Source organism: Rhinichthys klamathensis, unplaced genomic scaffold (genome assembly GCF_029890125.1).
Source record: "Rhinichthys klamathensis goyatoka isolate OS25496 unplaced genomic scaffold, OSU_Roscu_1.1 h1tg000658l_1, whole genome shotgun sequence".
NCBI lineage: Eukaryota > Metazoa > Chordata > Actinopteri > Cypriniformes > Leuciscidae > Rhinichthys > Rhinichthys klamathensis.
The window spans coordinates 230,805-251,455 of NW_026607101.1; the positions used below are offsets into that span (position 1 = coordinate 230,805).

The following is a 20,651-nucleotide window of genomic DNA, read 5'->3' on the forward strand; positions in this document are numbered from 1 at the left end:
TGAGACGGATTTGAATCCGATCGCTCAGACCACATCAGGAGGAGGTCTGGGCCGCATTCCAGACGAAACTGGACAAGTGTAAATGCATCTGGTTGTTGAAACCGCATATGTAAATTTTACTCCTCCCAAAAATGCTAAAAAATAAACGTGTGAGAGCGTGTTATAGGCTATATGTCATGTTATAGTCAGGTATGACGACGCTACTGCGACACGCATCACCGCAGATGAGCAGCTGAGCATCTCTTCATCAAGCCAACGTGCCGCAAACTATCGCAAATCAAAGTGAAAGTAAGTCGCAGACGCTTAACTAATCATCTTCATTAAAAGTAAAGAATCTTACCAGTTCTGTTAACGCTCTCTCTTATTGCGGTCTTTGATTTTGAAATTAGCTGATGATCAATAAAATACAGCAATATCTGTTGCTTTCGGTGACGTGCACTCCATTAAATCTGCAGCGGGAATTGAAGATCGGATTTATATCCACACATTTATGTGACCAGGAGTAAATGTAATCGTTTTGATAAATCAGATAGCTATCCGATCTGAGAAAACGCATGAAGTGGCCAGGTGTAAACAGCCACTTAGAGACTTCACATCACGAACACAAAGAGAAAGTTAAGAGTTGAGAAGTTGTAGTACTGTGTTAATTACAATGTTTCAACTAAATCCTGTAGGAAAGTTTAGGGAAAAGTTTGGGAACCACTGCTTTATTCAATGGTTAGTTCAGGCAAAAATTCAAATTTTGTCATCAATTGCTCACCCAGGTATTCCAAAGCCAGAAGACTTTCATTCATCTTTGGAACATAAAATAAGCTATTTTTCAATGAAATCTGAAGGTGCGTCGCAATTCACGTACTTATGCACTATTCTATGATGTTTAGAAGTATAATTACTGAAAATTCCATCAAAAAAAAGTGCAATTTAAATACCTGGGTGATGCACTTAATTAACCGAATAAATGAAGTGTGGCATTTTGGACACTTCGGCCCAGTCCAAAGTGGAACCCGAAGCCCTCGCGATCTTCCACACTTTCATGATGCGATGCCGCTTTGACTGTCGGGTGCGCATTGAGAGCACATATCGACCAGAAAGGGGCCTGTCTTGTGGACTTAGCGGACATGCGCATGCAATGAAGACAGCTAATGAACATAAAGTGTGTTATTTGGGACAGGACCTTCATGTACTCAACTGTCGCAGCTTTAAAGTGCCCCTGTAGTCAATAATTGTATCCCTTAAAACTCATCTTTGATCCCCAAAATTACATATTTAAAATGTTTATGCCTTAAAATAGCTTGAATGTAACTCTACACCCTTGCTTCATTTAGTATATGCGGCTCTATGAATATGCAAAGTAGTCCCGCCTCCACTCACTCACACCAGCACAATCAATGAGTTTGTTTTTTATGTGCGTCAAGCAAGTATGGTATCCTATGTTTACCATGTTTAAATTTGACTATGGAATTAATTTGATTATTTTAATGAATTTACAGCCCTGATATTTACACCTATGAGTTATTTACTTATTTAAATTCCTCCTTTAGTATTTCGCTTACAAAATACCAGTATACCGGTTTTAAATGAGTAAATAATGACAGAATTTTAAGAGCTAAAAGGCAGAGGAGAAACCTTTTCTTTTATTAACTACTTTTACTAATTAATTTGATTGAACTTTTTGGTCCCTAGTTATATTAAGTGGCTTTAAGTACTATGTACTTACATTAAAATTAATAATTTGATACAATGGACTTATTGTGTGCATACATGTGTTTACATTGTACTTATATTTTGAAAATACCTGCATGTAATTACAGATGTAATTAATTTATTTGCATGTATAATTACACTGTTGACCTTACACCTTAACTCACCCTTAAACCGACCCATACCACACACACCTGACCCAAACCTTACCCATATCACACCTCAATAGCAGCAAAAGTGTTTTACGATACAACATGAACACAATAAGTACATTGTACTTATTTTTCAATGTTAATACATAGTACTTAAAGCCACTTAATATAAAGTGGGACTTAAATATTCTCTAAAATGATATCTGCTGGCTTCTGTACTCACGAGTCCTTCTCGCTTCCCTGAGACTGTAATCATGACTATTTATTTATATTGAACTAATTTACGTAAGAGAGCATTTTATCTGAATGATTTAACTAAACAGTGAGGATTATTATGATGATGGATTGTGGAACTTTTACAACAAACCAGGCAGTGCATTTAAAATCAACATTTCACACAAGTGGAAATAATGTACAGACAGCTAATATATAGTGAAACAACAAATTAACAATAATACATTCATAATAATAAAACTGTTATTTACATAAATGACACACAGAGACACAGTTGTATTGAACTGAAGGTCATTACAGTCATGAATATATACGTCAAAGATGACTGTAGCTCGGCTAAGGTTTATTTAACTGGACGAGATGTGTAAACTAGCAGGCGACATCTGTGAAAGCTCAAGCGTTGCGCTGATGACATGCTCACGCTGCTGGGATTTCTTATTTATCACACATTTCAATGTGTTCCACACCTCAGCCCACTCTAATACTAACACTGCTCCATAACATTGGTTGTATTCACACAGATATAGACGATTATGAATATGTGAAATATGGTAAATATTACAATTAACAAAAATATTCTGTACATTCTTTGTATTTTTTAAATGGATGCGTTGATATTGTTTGAAATTGGCCCCATTACAAGACATTAATTAGAGAATCACTCATTCAAGTTGTATTTTTTAAAATTTTAAATTGTGTACCTTTTTTCCTGGCCTGTGAGATGATATCAGCCGCACTCTTGCTCATCACGCGGGTCACATAGAGAGGACAGTTGGTTTGACTGGCAATCGTGACGGCTCGAAACACTGCCTCAGCCTCTAGCTACACACACACACACACACATAATGAAGGACATTGCAAATCAGATTTAGCTGCATCTCTATGTATCTCGCATAGTTCCTCACACAATACACTATGTTGATTTATTTCTATGCATAACCAAAATAACTTATAAATCTAGTTTACCACCCCACTCAGTAAAATTAGATCAAGGATCACGTCTGCAAAAGATCACTGATGCCAGACAAATTAGATCTGTGAGGCGGGCCGATTTTATGTCAAGTACCTTCTCTTGTTGTGAGTTTTATGTTAAGAATTGGGAAACAGAAATGTTATGGGGATTGCAGTGATTTTATGAAATGATATACCACCGACACCGACCAGTATACAGCTGTTATTAGTGGTCACTGACCTCTTCCGGGCGGCTGAGAACATGTCCCTCAGGTCCTGTGATGCCCATCTCCAGCATACGGGTCTGCTCCTGAAGAACACAGTCAAAGTAGATTAGTGACTCTCTGGCCCTGTTTACAGCTGGTTTTAAGAGGCGTTTTGGTGGATCGGATCACAAGTAGACGAGGGAGACACATTCCCGTTTACACCTGGTGTTTTAATCCGTCTCTTTTGTCCACTTTCAACCACTTCTGTCCTGATTTCTTCAAGTTGTTTTGATCCAATGGACGAAATGAGCTCACGCAATGTACATATGGACGAGCTTGGAGACGTGTATCAACTGTACATCGTGATTTGTAATTTCATAATTGCTTCTGTTGTCTTTGAGATATGATTAAAATGCACTGCCAAATGTACTGACGAGCATTTATGTAAACTAATATACTTCATACTTCTATACTTCAATATTACGTCATTTATTTTGAAACTTGTATGTCATATATATTTAGATATATTTGTAATTACACAGTTGTAATGAAGAAAGTTGCAATTTAGTACATTTAAAATATATTAATTTTAAATATAATATCAACCGTCACTTCAGTTAAAATATAATAAAGTACTTCGCATGTGCTTTAGTATGTTAATCAACAAATCAAAATAAGGGTACAAACAAAGATTACCAATAATTAATAAATTATTTAAAATATACTTAATTTGAGATAAGCACTGTACATATTTTTTAAAGTGTACTTAAACCTATCAATAAACAGTCATGAAACTCTCTTTAAGTACTCCTAAATGGTCTTTTATTTGATTAATATATTATCTACAACTACAGTTTTTTTTTTAAAATATACTTTTAAGATTTAAAGTACACTACAAGCGCGCATTCAATCCAATTAAACACACTTCTTTATCACAAGGGCAGAATCAGACAAACTAGACACTGTAAATAAAAGTTGCTGCCTTACATTTTTAAGAACTGTTTAAGTCATTTCAACTCAAATTACATTAAACTGGCTTGAATCTTAAAGAACTTGTACAAAAAAAATTGCAAATTGTTCTTAACTCTTGAAAAAGAGTTAATACTATGTAAAAACATATGTTGTCAGAACTTATTGATCATATAATTTTCCACAGTGTACTTTTTACTATTTAACTACAGTATTATTTTACAGAATCTACAATAGGATGATGATGCAAGTATGCAGAGTAACTGATGTTCAAAGATAACTGGCAGAGCAGAAGCATCATGTGTAATGGGTTGAGACCACCCGCACACTGACAGCCTGATAATGTCCAGATGATGGAAACTGGATGAGGGAAATCAGGACGTACAGTATCCTATCCTCCCACTCTTCAGACGGATCGAGGGCATGCACTGCTAAATATCCTCACCTCACCCTCAGTCATGGAAAATGTGTCATCACATCACTGCTTTTCAATCTCAGAATGGCTTGATTCACAGTAAATCAACCAAGCCGTTCTGAGACCCTGAAACACAGTATCATGAACTACACAGCACATATATTTACTTACTTAAATTGCAGCCTGAGCAATTTGACAATCACACAAAGCCATATCGTGATATTGATTTTATTTTGATATATGTTGCATATAACTGTACAGTGTGTTACTGTCTGCCAGTGGCTATGATGCATATTTATCTTACATGCATATTTTATGACAATGTTCTGAGCACATTTCAGAAGAATGCAGAATAATCAAAAGCTCTCTTAAATGAGAATGTCCCGTCCACCTACAGTAATACCACATGCCTCTTGGTTGAGTCATGGTTCATGGTTGAGAAAACTGAAGCATGTTAGCTACTGAAAAAATAAATAAATCTTTAAACGATTTCAAAAGTGGCCCAAAGTGGTCCTTTAAAGGGGCCAAGACGTGGATTTTTTTATTATTTTAATGTTCCTTGAGAATTAGTTATAATTTTAATAAGGTTTTTAGCACAATATATATACTACTAATATATAAACCTCTGTTTTTAAGGCGCGGCTCCTTTAATGCTTGTCAGTCAGTAAATGCCCACTGTTTGACTAACGTCACTGCATAGGAAACATCAAATCATTATCCATATTAAACAACAATTTACAGAAAAAGCAAAGCATTATGAAATCATTTACTTGCGGTTTGTGATGCAGCTGCTGTCAGATTCAATACAGTCGCTGCTTCATCTTTTAACAAAAGTTTCTTTGTATTCAGCGTCAGTCATTATAATCTGAACACACATCTGTATACTGTATCAGTGTAGACAGAGTCAGTCATTATAATCTGAACACACATCTGTATACTGTATCAGTGTAGACAGCGTCAGTCATTATAATCTGAACACACATCTGTATACTGTATCACTGTAGACAGCGTCAGTCATTATAATCTGAACACACATCTGTATACTGTATCAGTGTAGACAGCGTCAGTCATTATAATCTGAACACACATCTGTATACTGTATCACTGTAGACAGCGTCAGTCATTATAATCTGAACACACACCTGTATACTGTATCAGTGTAGACAGCGTCAGTCATTATAATCTGAACACACATCTGTATACTGTATCAGTGTATCAGCGTCAGTCATTATAATCTGAACACACATCTGTATACTGTATCAGTGTATCAGCATCAGTCATTATAATCTGAACACACATCTGTATACTGTATCAGTGTATCAGCGTCAGTCATTATAATCTGAACACACATCTGTATACTGTATCAGTGTATCAGCATCAGTCATTATAATCTGAACACACATCTGTATACTGTATCAGTGTAGACAGCGTCAGTTATTATAATCTGAACACACATCTGTATACTGTATCAGTGTAGACAGCATCAGTCATTACAATCTGAACACACATCTGTATACTGTATCAGTGTATCAGCGTCAGTCATTATAATCTGAACACACATCTGTATACTGTATCAGTGTAGACAGCATCAGTCATTACAATCTGAACACACATCTGTATACTGTATCAGTGTATCAGCGTCAGTCATTATAATCTGAACACACATCTGTATACTGTATCAGTGTATCAGCGTCAGTCATTATAATCTGAACACACATCTGTATACTGTATCACTGTATCAGCGTCAGTCATTATAATCTGAACACACATCTGTATACTGTATCAGTGTAGACAGCATCAGTCATTATAATCTGAACACACATCTGTATACTGTATCAGTGTAGACAGCGTCAGTCATTATAATCTGAACACACATCTGTATACTGTATCAGTGTAGACAGAGTCAGTCATTATAATCTGAACACACATCTGTATACTGTATCAGTGTATCAGCGTCAGTCATTATAATCTGAACACACATCTGTATACTGTATCAGTGTAGACAGCGTCAGTCATTATAATCTGAACACACATCTGTATACTGTATCAGTGTAGACAGCATCAGTCATTATAATCTTAACACACATCTGTATACTGTATCAGTGTAGACAGCATCAGTCATTATAATCTGAACACACATCTGTATACTGTATCAGTGTAGACAGCATCAGTCATTATAATCTGAACACACATCTGTATACTGTATCAGTGTATCAGCGTCAGTCATTATAATCTGAACACACATCTGTATACTGTATCAGTGTATCAGCGTCAGTCATTATAATCTGAACACACATCTGTATACTGTATCAGTGTATCAGCGTCAGTCATTATAATCTGAACACACATCTGTATACTGTATCAGTGTATCAGCGTCAGTCATTATAATCTGAACACACATCTGTATACTGTATCAGTGTAGACAGCATCAGTCATTATAATCTGAACACACATCTGTATACTGTATCAGTGTAGACAGGATCAGTCATTATAATCTGAACACACATCTGTATACTGTATCAGTGTAGACAGCATCAGTCATTATAATCTGAACACACACCTGTATACTGTATCAGTGTAGACAGCATCAGTCATTATAATCTGAACACACATCTGTATACTGTATCAGTGTAGACAGAGTCAGTCATTATAATCTGAACACACATCTGTATACTGTATCAGTGTAGACAGCGTCAGTCATTATAATCTGAACACACATCTGTATACTGTATCAGTGTAGACAGCGTCAGTCATTATAATCTGAACACACATCTGTATACTGTATCAGTGTATCAGCGTCAGTCATTATAATCTGAACACACATCTGTATACTGTATCAGTGTAGACAGGATCAGTCATTATAATCTGAACACACATCTGTATACTGTATCAGTGTAGACAGCATCAGTCATTATAATCTGAACACACACCTGTATACTGTATCAGTGTAGACAGCATCAGTCATTATAATCTGAACACACATCTGTATACTGTATCTGTGTAGACAGAGTCAGTCATTATAATCTGAACACACATCTGTATACTGTATCAGTGTAGACAGCGTCAGTCATTATAATCTGAACACACATCTGTATACTGTATCAGTGTAGACAGCGTCAGTCATTATAATCTGAACACACATCTGTATACTGTATCAGTGTATCAGCGTCAGTCATTATAATCTGAACACACATCTGTATACTGTATCAGTGTAGACAGCGTCAGTCATTATAATCTGAACACACATCTGTATACTGTATCAGCGTCAGTCATTATAATCTGAACACACATCTGTATACTGTATCAGTGTAGACAGCGTCAGTCATTATAATCTGAACACACATCTGTATACTGTATCAGTGTAGACAGCGTCAGTTATTATAATCTGAACACACATCTGTATACTGTATCAGTGTAGACAGCGTCAGTCATTATAATCTGAACACACATCTGTATACTGTATCAGTGTAGACAGCATCAGTCATTATAATCTGAACACACATCTGTATACTGTATCAGTGTAGACAGCGTCAGTCATTATAATCTGAACACACATCTGTATACTGTATCAGTGTATCAGCGTCAGTCATTATAATCTGAACACACACCTGTATACTGTATCAGTGTAGACAGCGTCAGTCATTATAATCTGAACACACATCTGTATACTGTATCAGTGTATCAGCGTCAGTCATTATAATCTGAACACACACCTGTATACTGTATCAGTGTAGACAGAGTCAGTCATTATAATCTGAACACACATCTGCATACTGTATCAGTGTAGACAGCGTCAGTCATTATAATCTGAACACACATCTGTATACTGTATCAGTGTAGACAGTGTCAGTCATTATAATCTGAACACACATCTGTATACTGTATCAGTGTAGACAGCGTCAGTCATTATAATCTGAACACACATCTGTATACTGTATCAGTGTAGACAGAGTCAGTCATTATAATCTTAACACACATCTGTATACTGTATCAGTGTAGACAGCATCAGTCATTATAATCTGAACACACATCTGTATACTGTATCACTGTAGACAGCGTCAGTCATTATAATCTGAACACACATCTGTATACTGTATCAGTGTAGACAGAGTCAGTCATTATAATCTTAACACACATCTGTATACTGTATCAGTGTAGACAGCATCAGTCATTATAATCTGAACACACATCTGTATACTGTATCAGTGTATCAGCGTCAGTCATTATAATCTGAACACACATCTGTATACTGTATCAGTGTAGACAGCGTCAGTCATTATAATCTGAACACACATCTGTATACTGTATCAGTGTATCAGCGTCAGTCATTATAATCTGAACACACATCTGTATACTGTATCAGTGTATCAGCGTCAGTCATTATAATCTGAACACACATCTGTATACTGTATCAGTGTATCAGCGTCAGTCATTATAATCTGAACACACATCTGTATACTGTATCAGTGTAGACAGCGTCAGTCATTATAATCTGAACACACATCTGTATACTGTATCAGTGTAGACAGCATCAGTCATTATAATCTGAACACACATCTGTATACTGTATCAGTGTATCAGCATCAGTCATTATAATCTGAACACACATCTGTATACTGTATCAGTGTATCAGCGTCAGTCATTATAATCTGAACACACATCTGTATACTGTATCAGTGTATCAGCGTCAGTCATTATAATCTGAACACACATCTGTATACTGTATCAGTGTAGACAGCATCAGTCATTATAATCTGAACACACACCTGTATACTGTATCAGTGTAGACAGCGTCAGTCATTATAATCTGAACACACATCTGTATACTGTATCAGTGTAGACAGGATCAGTCATTATAATCTGAACACACATCTGTATACTGTATCAGTGTAGACAGCATCAGTCATTATAATCTGAACACACATCTGTATACTGTATCAGTGTAGACAGCGTCAGTCATTATAATCTGAACACACACCTGTATACTGTATCAGTGTAGACAGCGTCAGTCATTATAATCTGAACACACATCTGTATACTGTATCAGTGTATCAGCGTCAGTCATTATAATCTGAACACACACCTGTATACTGTATCAGTGTAGACAGCGTCAGTCATTATAATCTGAACACACATCTGTATACTGTATCAGTGTAGACAGCATCAGTCATTATAATCTGAACACACATCTGTATACTGTATCAGTGTAGACAGAGTCAGTCATTATAATCTGAACACACATCTGTATACTGTATCAGTGTAGACAGCGTCAGTCATTATAATCTGAACACACATCTGTATACTGTATCAGTGTAGACAGTGTCAGTCATTATAATCTGAACACACATCTGTATACTGTATCACTGTAGACAGCATCAGTCATTATAATCTGAACACACATCTGTATACTGTATCACTGTAGACAGCGTCAGTCATTATAATCTGAACACACATCTGTATACTGTATCAGTGTAGACAGAGTCAGTCATTATAATCTTAACACACATCTGTATACTGTATCAGTGTAGACAGCATCAGTCATTATAATCTGAACACACATCTGTATACTGTATCAGTGTATCAGCGTCAGTCATTATAATCTGAACACACATCTGTATACTGTATCAGTGTATCAGCGTCAGTCATTATAATCTGAACACACATCTGTATACTGTATCAGTGTAGACAGCATCAGTCATTATAATCTGAACACACATCTGTATACTGTATCAGTGTATCAGCGTCAGTCATTATAATCTGAACACACATCTGTATACTGTATCAGTGTAGACAGCGTCAGTCATTATAATCTGAACACACATCTGTATACTGTATCAGTGTATCAGCGTCAGTCATTATAATATGAACACACATCTGTATACTGTATCAGTGTATCAGCGTCAGTCATTATAATCTGAACACACATCTGTATACTGTATCAGTGTATCAGCGTCAGTCATTATAATCTGAACACACATCTGTGTACTGTATCAGTGTAGACAGGATCAGTCATTATAATCTGAACACACATCTGTATACTGTATCAGTGTAGACAGAATCAGTCATTATAATCTGAACACACATCTGTATACTGTATCAGTGTATCAGCGTCAGTCATTATAATCTGAACACACATCTGTATACTGTATCAGTGTAGACAGGATCAGTCATTATAATCTGAACACACATCTGTATACTGTATCAGTGTAGACAGCATCAGTCATTATAATCTGAACACACATCTGTATACTGTATCAGTGTAGACAGCATCAGTCATTATAATCTGAACACACATCTGTATACTGTATCAGTGTATCAGCGTCAGTCATTATAATCTGAACACACATCTGTATACTGTATCAGTGTAGACAGCGTCAGTCATTATAATCTGAACACACATCTGTATACTGTATCAGTGTAGACAGCGTCAGTCATTATAATCTGAACACACATCTGTATACTGTATCAGTGTAGACAGCATCAGTCATTATAATCTGAACACACATCTGTATACTGTATCAGTGTAGACAGCATCAGTCATTATAATCTGAACACACACCTGTATACTGTATCAGTGTATCAGCGTCAGTCATTATAATCTGAACACACATCTGTATACTGTATCAGTGTAGACAGGATCAGTCATTATAATCTGAACACACATCTGTATACTGTATCAGTGTATCAGCGTCAGTCATTATAATCTGAACACACATCTGTATACTGTATCAGTGTATCAGCGTCAGTCATTATAATCTGAACACACATCTGTATACTGTATCAGTGTAGACAGCATCAGTCATTATAATCTGAACACACATCTGTATACTGTATCAGTGTAGACAGGATCAGTCATTATAATCTGAACACACATCTGTATACTGTATCAGTGTATCAGCGTCAGTCATTATAATCTGAACACACATCTGTATACTGTATCAGTGTAGACAGCGTCAGTCATTATAATCTGAACACACATCTGTATACTGTATCAGTGTATCAGTGTCAGTCATTATAATCTGAACACACATCTGTATACTGTATCAGTGTATCAGCGTCAGTCATTATAATCTGAACACACATCTGTATACTGTATCAGTGTAGACAGCGTCAGTCATTATAATCTGAACACACATCTGTATACTGTATCAGTGTAGACAGCGTCAGTCATTATAATCTGAACACACATCTGTATACTGTATCAGTGTATCAGCGTCAGTCATTATAATCTGAACACACATCTGTATACTGTATCAGTGTAGACAGCGTCAGTCATTATAATCTGAACACACATCTGTATACTGTATCAGTGTAGACAGGATCAGTCATTATAATGGCTCCAATTTGCTTTTGACGCGACGCTCACATCCAGTGTAGGCAAATGTCGGCCGTGAAGCGACTGAATGCCAGTGGGCGGAGCCTATGGTGTGATGATTTATAACGATTGGTCGATGTCTTGCTCTGGAGGCGGGCATATGTAAATGTGTTTGCCCATGTGACGTCAGATCCCGCAATAACAAAACGAGCTGTTTTTAGAGCTTGATTAATAAATGCTTTGTTTATAATGAGGAGGACGTTTTAAGCTCTGAAACTTGCAGCATGACCTTTTATATGTCAAACGATCAAGGCAAATTTGATTTCTCATGTCATGACCCCTTTAAAAATTGCCCAGAGTTAAATGCAGTAAAGCAAAATAAAGTGCATACCTCAGCTATTATTTCTCCATTTTCTGCGTGGACCTGTGCAATTCCTCCATGCTCTCCAAGAAAGGTGAAGATCTCATAAAGCTGTTCAAATATAAATAGAAAAATCATATTAGATATTAAATAGTGAGGTTTTAACAAGAAAACATAGCTTATGTTACAATGTGTTCAAGTGGTGACATAAAACGGTTATTTGTTAGTTCAGATGAACCATACAAACTAAAGTCTGTGTGACTAAAGTCGAAAAATCAAGCCATTTTCAGTTAATAGAAGAATAATATTCATAGAGCTTGTTATTTATTTTCATTACGAATATATAAATAATCATTAATAAACAGCAACATTCTTTAAAATAAAATGAAGGGACATTCGTGAGTGAAAATTACTGTTTTGAACTGATTCATTCAAAACAGACAGCACAAAAAATGCCTCCACAAACACTATTTAAGACTTGTTATCCTTCTTACAGACTTAAGACATTTGAGTGCTTTGTAAGGATCTGCAGGTACCCTGTTTAATATGACTGACCTACATTACGTTATGCCAACGAAAATCATTTTTAAGGGTCAGATCATAAAGAAGTAACTCCCAAAAACTGATCAAAGGAAAAGAACGTGTTTGTCCACTATGCTCTCCGCTTCTCTTCGGCTTACCTCACTGTTGCTCATCTGATAGAGGTCTTTATAAGCCATATACACCTGGAAGGAGTTCACTCCTGTATGGACAGAACGAATAAATCAGCAAACCACAACATGAAACAGCGTTCACTATCAATTTTCACTTCCATAATGTTATGCGACTCTTATTCTCCAAGTAGGGTGGGGGTTGTATCCATCATGATTGACTGGATGGTGAAAATACCAGAATGGACGTTAAACAATAAGTATAAACTGATGCATCAAGCCCAGACCAGGGATGTGATGAATTTTGATTTTTTTTAATAGATAATAATGTTATAGATGACATTCTTCAACAAACAATATTTGACTTAAAAGAAAATATTATTTCAATGTTATTTCAGATAAAAGAAATAAAAGATCACTCATTAATATTGATTTAATAAGTCTTTTCTAACAAACACTAAATGTTCTACTGTATCTAAAGCGCAGTGCTTCATTAGTTGTCACATGATCATATGTAGCGGGACCGATTCTGCGCTCATTTGTTGGTTATACAGTACTGAAGCAGAAACAGAAATAGCTCAAATGACCAAGAATAACTTCAGTCAAAGCAAAACACATTCCCTATGGGATACCATACTGGTAGATGTATTTATAACTTCAGAAGCTTTTTTTTTTTTTTTTTTTTAAGTATGCTGAACTATTTTCTGGACCAGTTCAGAAATGAATTCTTGCCATCTGGATGCTTGAATCCCTTGTTCAAGGACGTACTAGTAAAAGATCTCTCACCTTTCTCCTTAATGAGGCTCTCGACCTCTAGTTTGGTGCTGTCGTTCCAGTGTGTGATGTCCACATGCAGAGAGTAGTCACAGCAGGTTTTCTCATCTGCCCATTCACGCCAGCGCTCGAACGCTTCCACCAAACTAGCGCCAGGCTCCGGGATCACATGATCCACTGCAGGCGATGCATAAGAGAGGGACATTTTCAATAAGTAATTACTTTTCAACCGCTTAAAAAGTATGATCTATATAGTATGAATGCGTGTAGTATGAAAGTAATCCGAATGTACTATAATATTTGCCATGTTGTTACTGTCACATGACCAACCAGCATCAGTTACATCGCTTCACTGCCGTTCACAAATCGTCTCCCGTGGCCTCATGGGATACTAAGTGTCCGACCGTCATATACACACTTCAGTATCTCACTGGAAGAAGCACTGTAGGCAATCTGGGTCATTTTTGCCTACTCTTTTATGAGTACTGTGAATTCAGACATACTTCTTCTGTCAAATAATGTTTTTCGCGTACTATATAATAGGGAAGTATGTGATTTCAGATGCACCCCTATATTTTTAAAAAGCACACACCTTTATTTTTGTTAAATCTCTAACTGAAATGTGTGCTACGGTCAAAATCTACTCAGAAATTTTTTATTAAGCATACCAACAAAAACCTTGTGGATTGTTCACAGGATAGTTGCCACGCTTCCTCTTTTACCTGGTCATCATGGCATGAGAAGAAAGAGTCCAGTTTCATATTTTCAGACTTTACACAAGTGCATAAACGCAGCTGCGAGTGTGTGACCAACACATGTACTAGCGTTTGGTTATTTTAGCCTCTTATTAGCATTGTTGCATTGCAAACTGTGTTAATGCGCAAGTTAGAACTGGATGCAAGTATGCATAAACTGTTCTTGGCCTTCGTCATCAAATTCTCTGTAAAATGACATTGGATTCGGTCAGCATTAGAGGACGGCTTCTTGTGGTCTTCTAGTGCAGACCACAAAATATACTATTACTGTTCTCATAAATGCAACACAGCTAATTTCCCTCATATTAAAGAAAACCTCTAAAGAGATCTAGCCAGGAGTCTCTCAGTGTTTTCACTACTTCATTGTCTCTATATTATCTACATGTATAATCTACTAAACATTTCCTCTGGGAACAAAGGGATACGTGCAGCTGGTCTTTAACTTTAAAATGAATCCCTGCTAATGTTCCCTGGTAAACGCAGGGTTAGCCGTTCTTATATACCAGCTGTTGTCACTTTTTCTTCTGCGGTGGTCAGAAAGAGCTGCTCTTTCCACAGAACTCGAGTTTCACTGTGGGCCGCGTACGGGAGCTTTGTGTGGTCTGCCGGAAGGCTACTATTGTTGTCGATGTTTATTATTAACACACACACACACACACACGCACAGACACATACTTTCCCATGTCTGTGAAGCAGCGAGCTTTAACAGCTTTTAATGCACTTTACTGGGTCCATTAAAAGGGGTCTTATTTTAATGTGCTTAAACGTTCAAACCACCTAATTTCTTAGCAAAAGCCTCCTACTGCATTTGAACGCCTGTTAGGTATACAGTATCCTGAATATTATATAGAGTTCTGGTTAACACTTTATTTTAAAGGGATAGTTCGGCCAAAAATGATATTTAACCCATGCATTACTCACCCTCAAGCCGTTCGAGATGCATATGTCAATCTTGTTTCAGACGAACACATTTTCAGTTATTTTAGAAAATGTCTTAGACCCTTCAGTGGATATAATGTGAAGCAATGGGGTCCACCTCCTTCAAGTCCCAAAATGTGCATACATCCTTCACAAAAGTAATCCATCCGGCTCCAGGGGGATAAACGAAGGCCTTCTGATGGTAATCCGTGCGGTTTTGTGTAAAAATATACATATTTAAAACTTTATAAATGAAAATATCTGACTTCCGGCAACGATCGACGCGCGTTCACGGGTGATGGAAGTCGGCGTACGAGGAGGACGTAGCGTAGGAACCGGCGTGACGTAGAACGAACGCGCCAGCGCAGCCAGAGAGCAGAGCAAAACAAATCACCCGTGAACGCGCGTCGATCGTTGCCGGAAGTCAGATATTTTCATTTATAAAGTTTTAAATATGTATATTTATACGACAAAACCGCACGGATTACCATCAGAAGGCCTTCGTTTATCCCCCTGGAGCCGGATGGATTACTTTTGTGAAGGATGTATGCACATTTTGGGACTTGAAGGAGGTGGACCCCATTGCTTCCCATTATATCCACTGAAGGGTCTAAGACATTTTCTAAAATAACTGAAAATGTGTTCGTCTGAAACAAGATTGACATATGCATCTCGAACGGCTTGAGGGTGAGTAATGCATGGGTTAAATATCATTTTTGGCCGAACTATCCCTTTAAGGTGTCCGTGTTACAGTGTAATTATATATTTAAGTACTGGGTAATATTAAGCAACTACATGTACTTACTATAGGGTTAGGATTTGGTTGAGGGTTAGTTGCATGTAATTATGCATAATTTACTGTTATTACTATGGTAAGTACATGTAATATATAATTACATGTAATACAAGGACACTGTACTTAGCAGATAAATATGACAGATCTTACCGATCATGGTAGTTCCTCCAGCAAGAGCAGCCTTGGTGCCCTGGCTGAAATCATCCACGGTTGTCGTGCCCCTGAAGGGCATCTGTAAGTGGGTGTGGATGTCAATTCCTCCAGGAATCACCATCTTCCCATTGGCCTCAACCGTCTTCACCCCTCCTGGTACTATCAAGTTGTCACCAATTTGCCTTAAAGTTGACAGAACATGGTAATTTAGCTCAACTTTTTCATTACACTATGAATTAAATGTTATTGGATCGATGAAGGGATGATCATTTCTGAGTATGACTAATGCTTAGTGTTGAATAACTCATCTCAGATCATAAGGAAAAATAGATAGAATTCTTGAAAAAATGTATTAATAAATCACATTATCAATATGATATAATTTAAAATACTATGAATAACTCAAAATCTTTGGTCTGCTAAATAAAACTAATTGTGGTCGGAAGCCATTTTGTTGTCATGTGACCCCTGTATATTTTGGGTAATGGAAATTAATAGAATACTAAAAATATCAATATTTTGACCAAGTTGTTCTAAACCTTAATGAATTTCTTTCTTCTACCGAACACAGAAGATATTTTGAAGAAGGTTGGTAACTAAACAGGTTCTGGTCCCTATTGACTTCCATAGTATAGAAAATGTGGGTGAACTAACCCTTTAAAGGTGTATTGTGTAATATTTAGGAGGATCTGTTGACAGAAATGCAATATCATATACATAACTATGTTTTCAGTGGCGTATAAAGACCTTACATAATGAAGCGTTATGTTTTTATTACCTCAGAATGAGCCGTTTCTCTCTACACACACCGCGGGTCTCCTTACATCGACATGTTTCTACAGTGGCCCTGAGCGGACACACGCGTTTCGTCACTATGTCGTTCTTCGTGCAAAGAAGCGAGCGAATAAAACACTGACACAATGATGAACAAGTAACAATAATATTCGCAATAACATATCGCTTTACTGAATAATTAAGTAAACCTAATTTCTTAATTTATCTTTTTAAAGAAACCTCATTGCTTAACTGGCTACTCTCTGCGGTCTCAGTCGACGACATCACTTCCTGTCGGTGGTAACTTCTGTTGTGTGCAATTCGCAACCTCACCACTAGATGCGGCTAAAAATTACACACTGCACCTTTAAGTACCTTAAATAGGAAATCCGAGTTGATAGAAAGTCACTTCATAATGCTTAAATGGAACAATGGTTTTTTTTTTGTCATTTCATTAAATATATATGTTTGTTGAAAATGAAATAAAAGTTCAAAAAGCTAAGAATTATAGCTTTTTGAACATTAATGCAAACATTGTATTTCTTGAAACTTGGAACATGCATTATTTTGGATATATTCATCATCCTTATTTTCAATGACCCTAATTTATTTGCATTAGTGGCAACTATATGCAGTGAGGTCATAAGTTATCATATTAGCTACCTGTCAAAACATGTGTACTGTAGTGTTATAAAACAGCGATCTGCCCTGTGCTACTGGTATACGCCACTATCGTTGCGTCTCCTCTGAGATCTTCTAATCTGTGTATGAGTCAGACAGAAAGAAGAGTGACAATCATTGACCCAGAGAAAGAAACCTCAGGAAGAACCTGGATTCAGACCCAATATAGTGGGTGTGTGTGTGTGTGTGTGTGTGTGTGTGTGTGCGTGTGTGTGTGTGTGTGTGTGTGTGTGTGTGTGTGTGTGTGTGTGTGTGTGTGTGTGTGTGTGTGTGTGTGTGTGTGTGTGTGTGTGTGTGTGTGTGTGTGAAGCTTACTTGATGACTCCATCCTCCATATAGATGTCTGCATAAAAGGACTGGTCATCGTTCACAATACGACCACCTTTAATCAGAAGCCTCTCGCTCTGAGGAAACATAAAACACAGAGAGAGAAAGAGAATGAGGATTAGTGTTGTTCATATGTCTATGTGGTGTTTTTAATATGCTTTAAGACAAACCATGTGTAAGTTCATAAGTCGACAGCATTGCTGAGTATTTCCTCCTTAAAACTGCAGTGAACCAAAGACAGTCTCAAAAACACGGTTTGAAATCGCTGGTGTTTCTGACGTCACAAACGACCTTGTAACCAATCAGATCAACGTGTGATCGTCAACCAGTGGATCTCTGAGCTGAGTGAGCGAGTGAGTGGAGGCGGGGCTCATTTGCATATTCATAGAACAGCGTATACTAAATGAGGGTGTCGAGTTACATTCAAGATATTTTAAGACATGAAGAAATTTTCAAGGAAAAATATGTCATTTTGGTGATCAAAGATGAGTTTTAAGGGATGAAAATTTTTGACTAAAGAGGGACTTTAAAACTTAAGATTATCAAAACTTTCTTCCACAGCTTGTTTTGTTCAAGCTAATTTAAAGTCCTTAATTCCCTGCTATATATAATTTAGTCACATCTTGAGGTTTTCTGGGTGCTGTGTTGTTCATTGCTCCATCCATCACATCAACTTAGGGTCAAAATCACCAGGGCGACATTTTTCTGAGTAATCAGTTCATAAACAGGATGCCACTGGTGTCACTTCAGTACTCAAAAACAACGTAAGCTTGAACAGGGAACAGTCTGATCATTATTTTGACAAAGAAAACTTGACAGGAACTATTTGGTGTCCAGAAACCATGACAGAGAACCAACAAGAATTTTGAAAGCACTATAAATCATGTTAAAGGATGCCTTAAGTGTTCAGAGGCCCAGTTTACAGCTGGTATTAAGATGCGTTTTGGTGGATCGAATCACTAGTAGACGAGGGAGACACATTCCCGTTTACATCTGGTGTTTTAATCCATCTCTTTTGTCCATTTTCAACCTGATTTCTTCAAGGGGAGGGTTCTTCAATCTAATAAATGAAATAAATTTGCGCAATTTACATATGATGGCGCAAGCCACAAGACCAGGCGAACGCTGTGAGTGTGTGTTAGAAATCAGGAATGCTGAGAGAACATTGTGTTTGGTACGTTTTCTCTTCAAACCAGACTTGTGTCTTCAGCTGATAAAGTTTAAACCCCGTCTGGCTAGATCTCTATAATGTTCACTCATTATTCAGTAGGCGGAGAGAAGACGGTCTTTTAGTGGCTGTTTGAACACATTCGGTCACATGAGCGTTTACACTACGACAGCAATCCGGCCGAATGTGTTTTCAACTCCCTCTGGAAGTGGTGAAAGTGGACGAGCTCAAAACATTTTAGACCCGTTTACACTTGTGTTTAGAGTCGTCCACTTGTGATCCGATCGACCAAAACGCATCTTAACACCAGCTGTAAACATGGATCTGTATAGTGATCAAATTAAGCAATAATGCTGTATCGTGAATAAGTCACAGCTGAAGGGCGTTATTCTTATAGTGACTTATTCACGATACATCAATAGCCTATCGTACCTTATTGCTTTTATTAAACGGTTACCACACAATACACATATTAATGCCAAAAAATATGTATCAATGCAACTTTCATGAAGTAAAATCACTAAAAGCCTTCCTTCCGCTGCAAGAAATAGTCCCTGACCGTGAACAGCAACAGAAGTTAGATAACTACGCCATTAGATGTCGACAAAGACTGCCTTTATGAGTGAGTCAGTCAGTACCAAAGACTTTTATATCGAAAGGACTGAAACTCTTTGTGAACACGGAGAAGTTGAACACAACTGACAAATGACTAGCGTGTCAGGGAACGGGAAAGTCCCTTAACTGTTAAAGGGGTCATGAACTGAGAATTAAAATTTTCCTTGATGATCTTTTGACAGTTAAAGGGATACCGGTACTCCACTTTTTTTGGAAATAGGCTCATTTTACAACTCCTCCAGAGTTGAACTGTTGAGTTTTACCGTTTTTGAATCCATTCAGCCGATCTCCGGTTCTGGCGGTACCACTTTTAGCATAGCTTAGCATACATCATTGAAAATGTAGTCTCAGCCTCAGACGTCACGCCCACGGAACGTTGGCTAAACGTCTGATGCATATGGTACACTTAACTGGAAACACTTCAGCAATGTCGAAGTCGTCATCTGATTGGTTGAATTTTATCGGATTTCCGGGGGGCGCGAGTGTCGCGTTTATTTTCGGTCCGCCGGGAAACAAAGCGCAGACGTGTGATTGCGGAAGAAAAACTGTTGTGTTTACATGAGTGACAATGAGCATTTATCAAGATCAGCTGAACGTAGGATTCTCAAAAGTATGCGAGGTTCACGGCATAGACTCTTGAAGTTTTCTTCTCCTTCTTTGATTTTCTATGCTGACTGACTTGTTGCACGCCGGTCTGTTGTTGTGGGGACATTTCCACGCACCACCGAAACGTGAC

At 37.4% G+C, this 20,651-nt stretch overlaps 1 protein-coding gene across 1 annotated transcript in view; it reads right to left on the reverse strand.

The window, feature by feature from the left end:
• dpysl3 (dihydropyrimidinase like 3) overlaps positions 1–20,651 on the reverse strand; it is a 50,154-nt gene that overhangs the window by 19,054 nt on the left and 10,449 nt on the right. The window contains exons 2-8 of the mRNA XM_056241653.1: positions 18,121–18,209; positions 16,348–16,532; positions 13,741–13,905; positions 12,985–13,046; positions 12,335–12,415; positions 3,280–3,348; positions 2,789–2,909 (exon numbers count right to left, since the gene is read on the reverse strand). Coding sequence (XP_056097628.1) covers positions 2,789–2,909; positions 3,280–3,348; positions 12,335–12,415; positions 12,985–13,046; positions 13,741–13,905; positions 16,348–16,532; positions 18,121–18,209 — 772 coding nt within the window. The remainder of the gene's footprint in view (positions 1–2,788; positions 2,910–3,279; positions 3,349–12,334; positions 12,416–12,984; positions 13,047–13,740; positions 13,906–16,347; positions 16,533–18,120; positions 18,210–20,651) is intronic.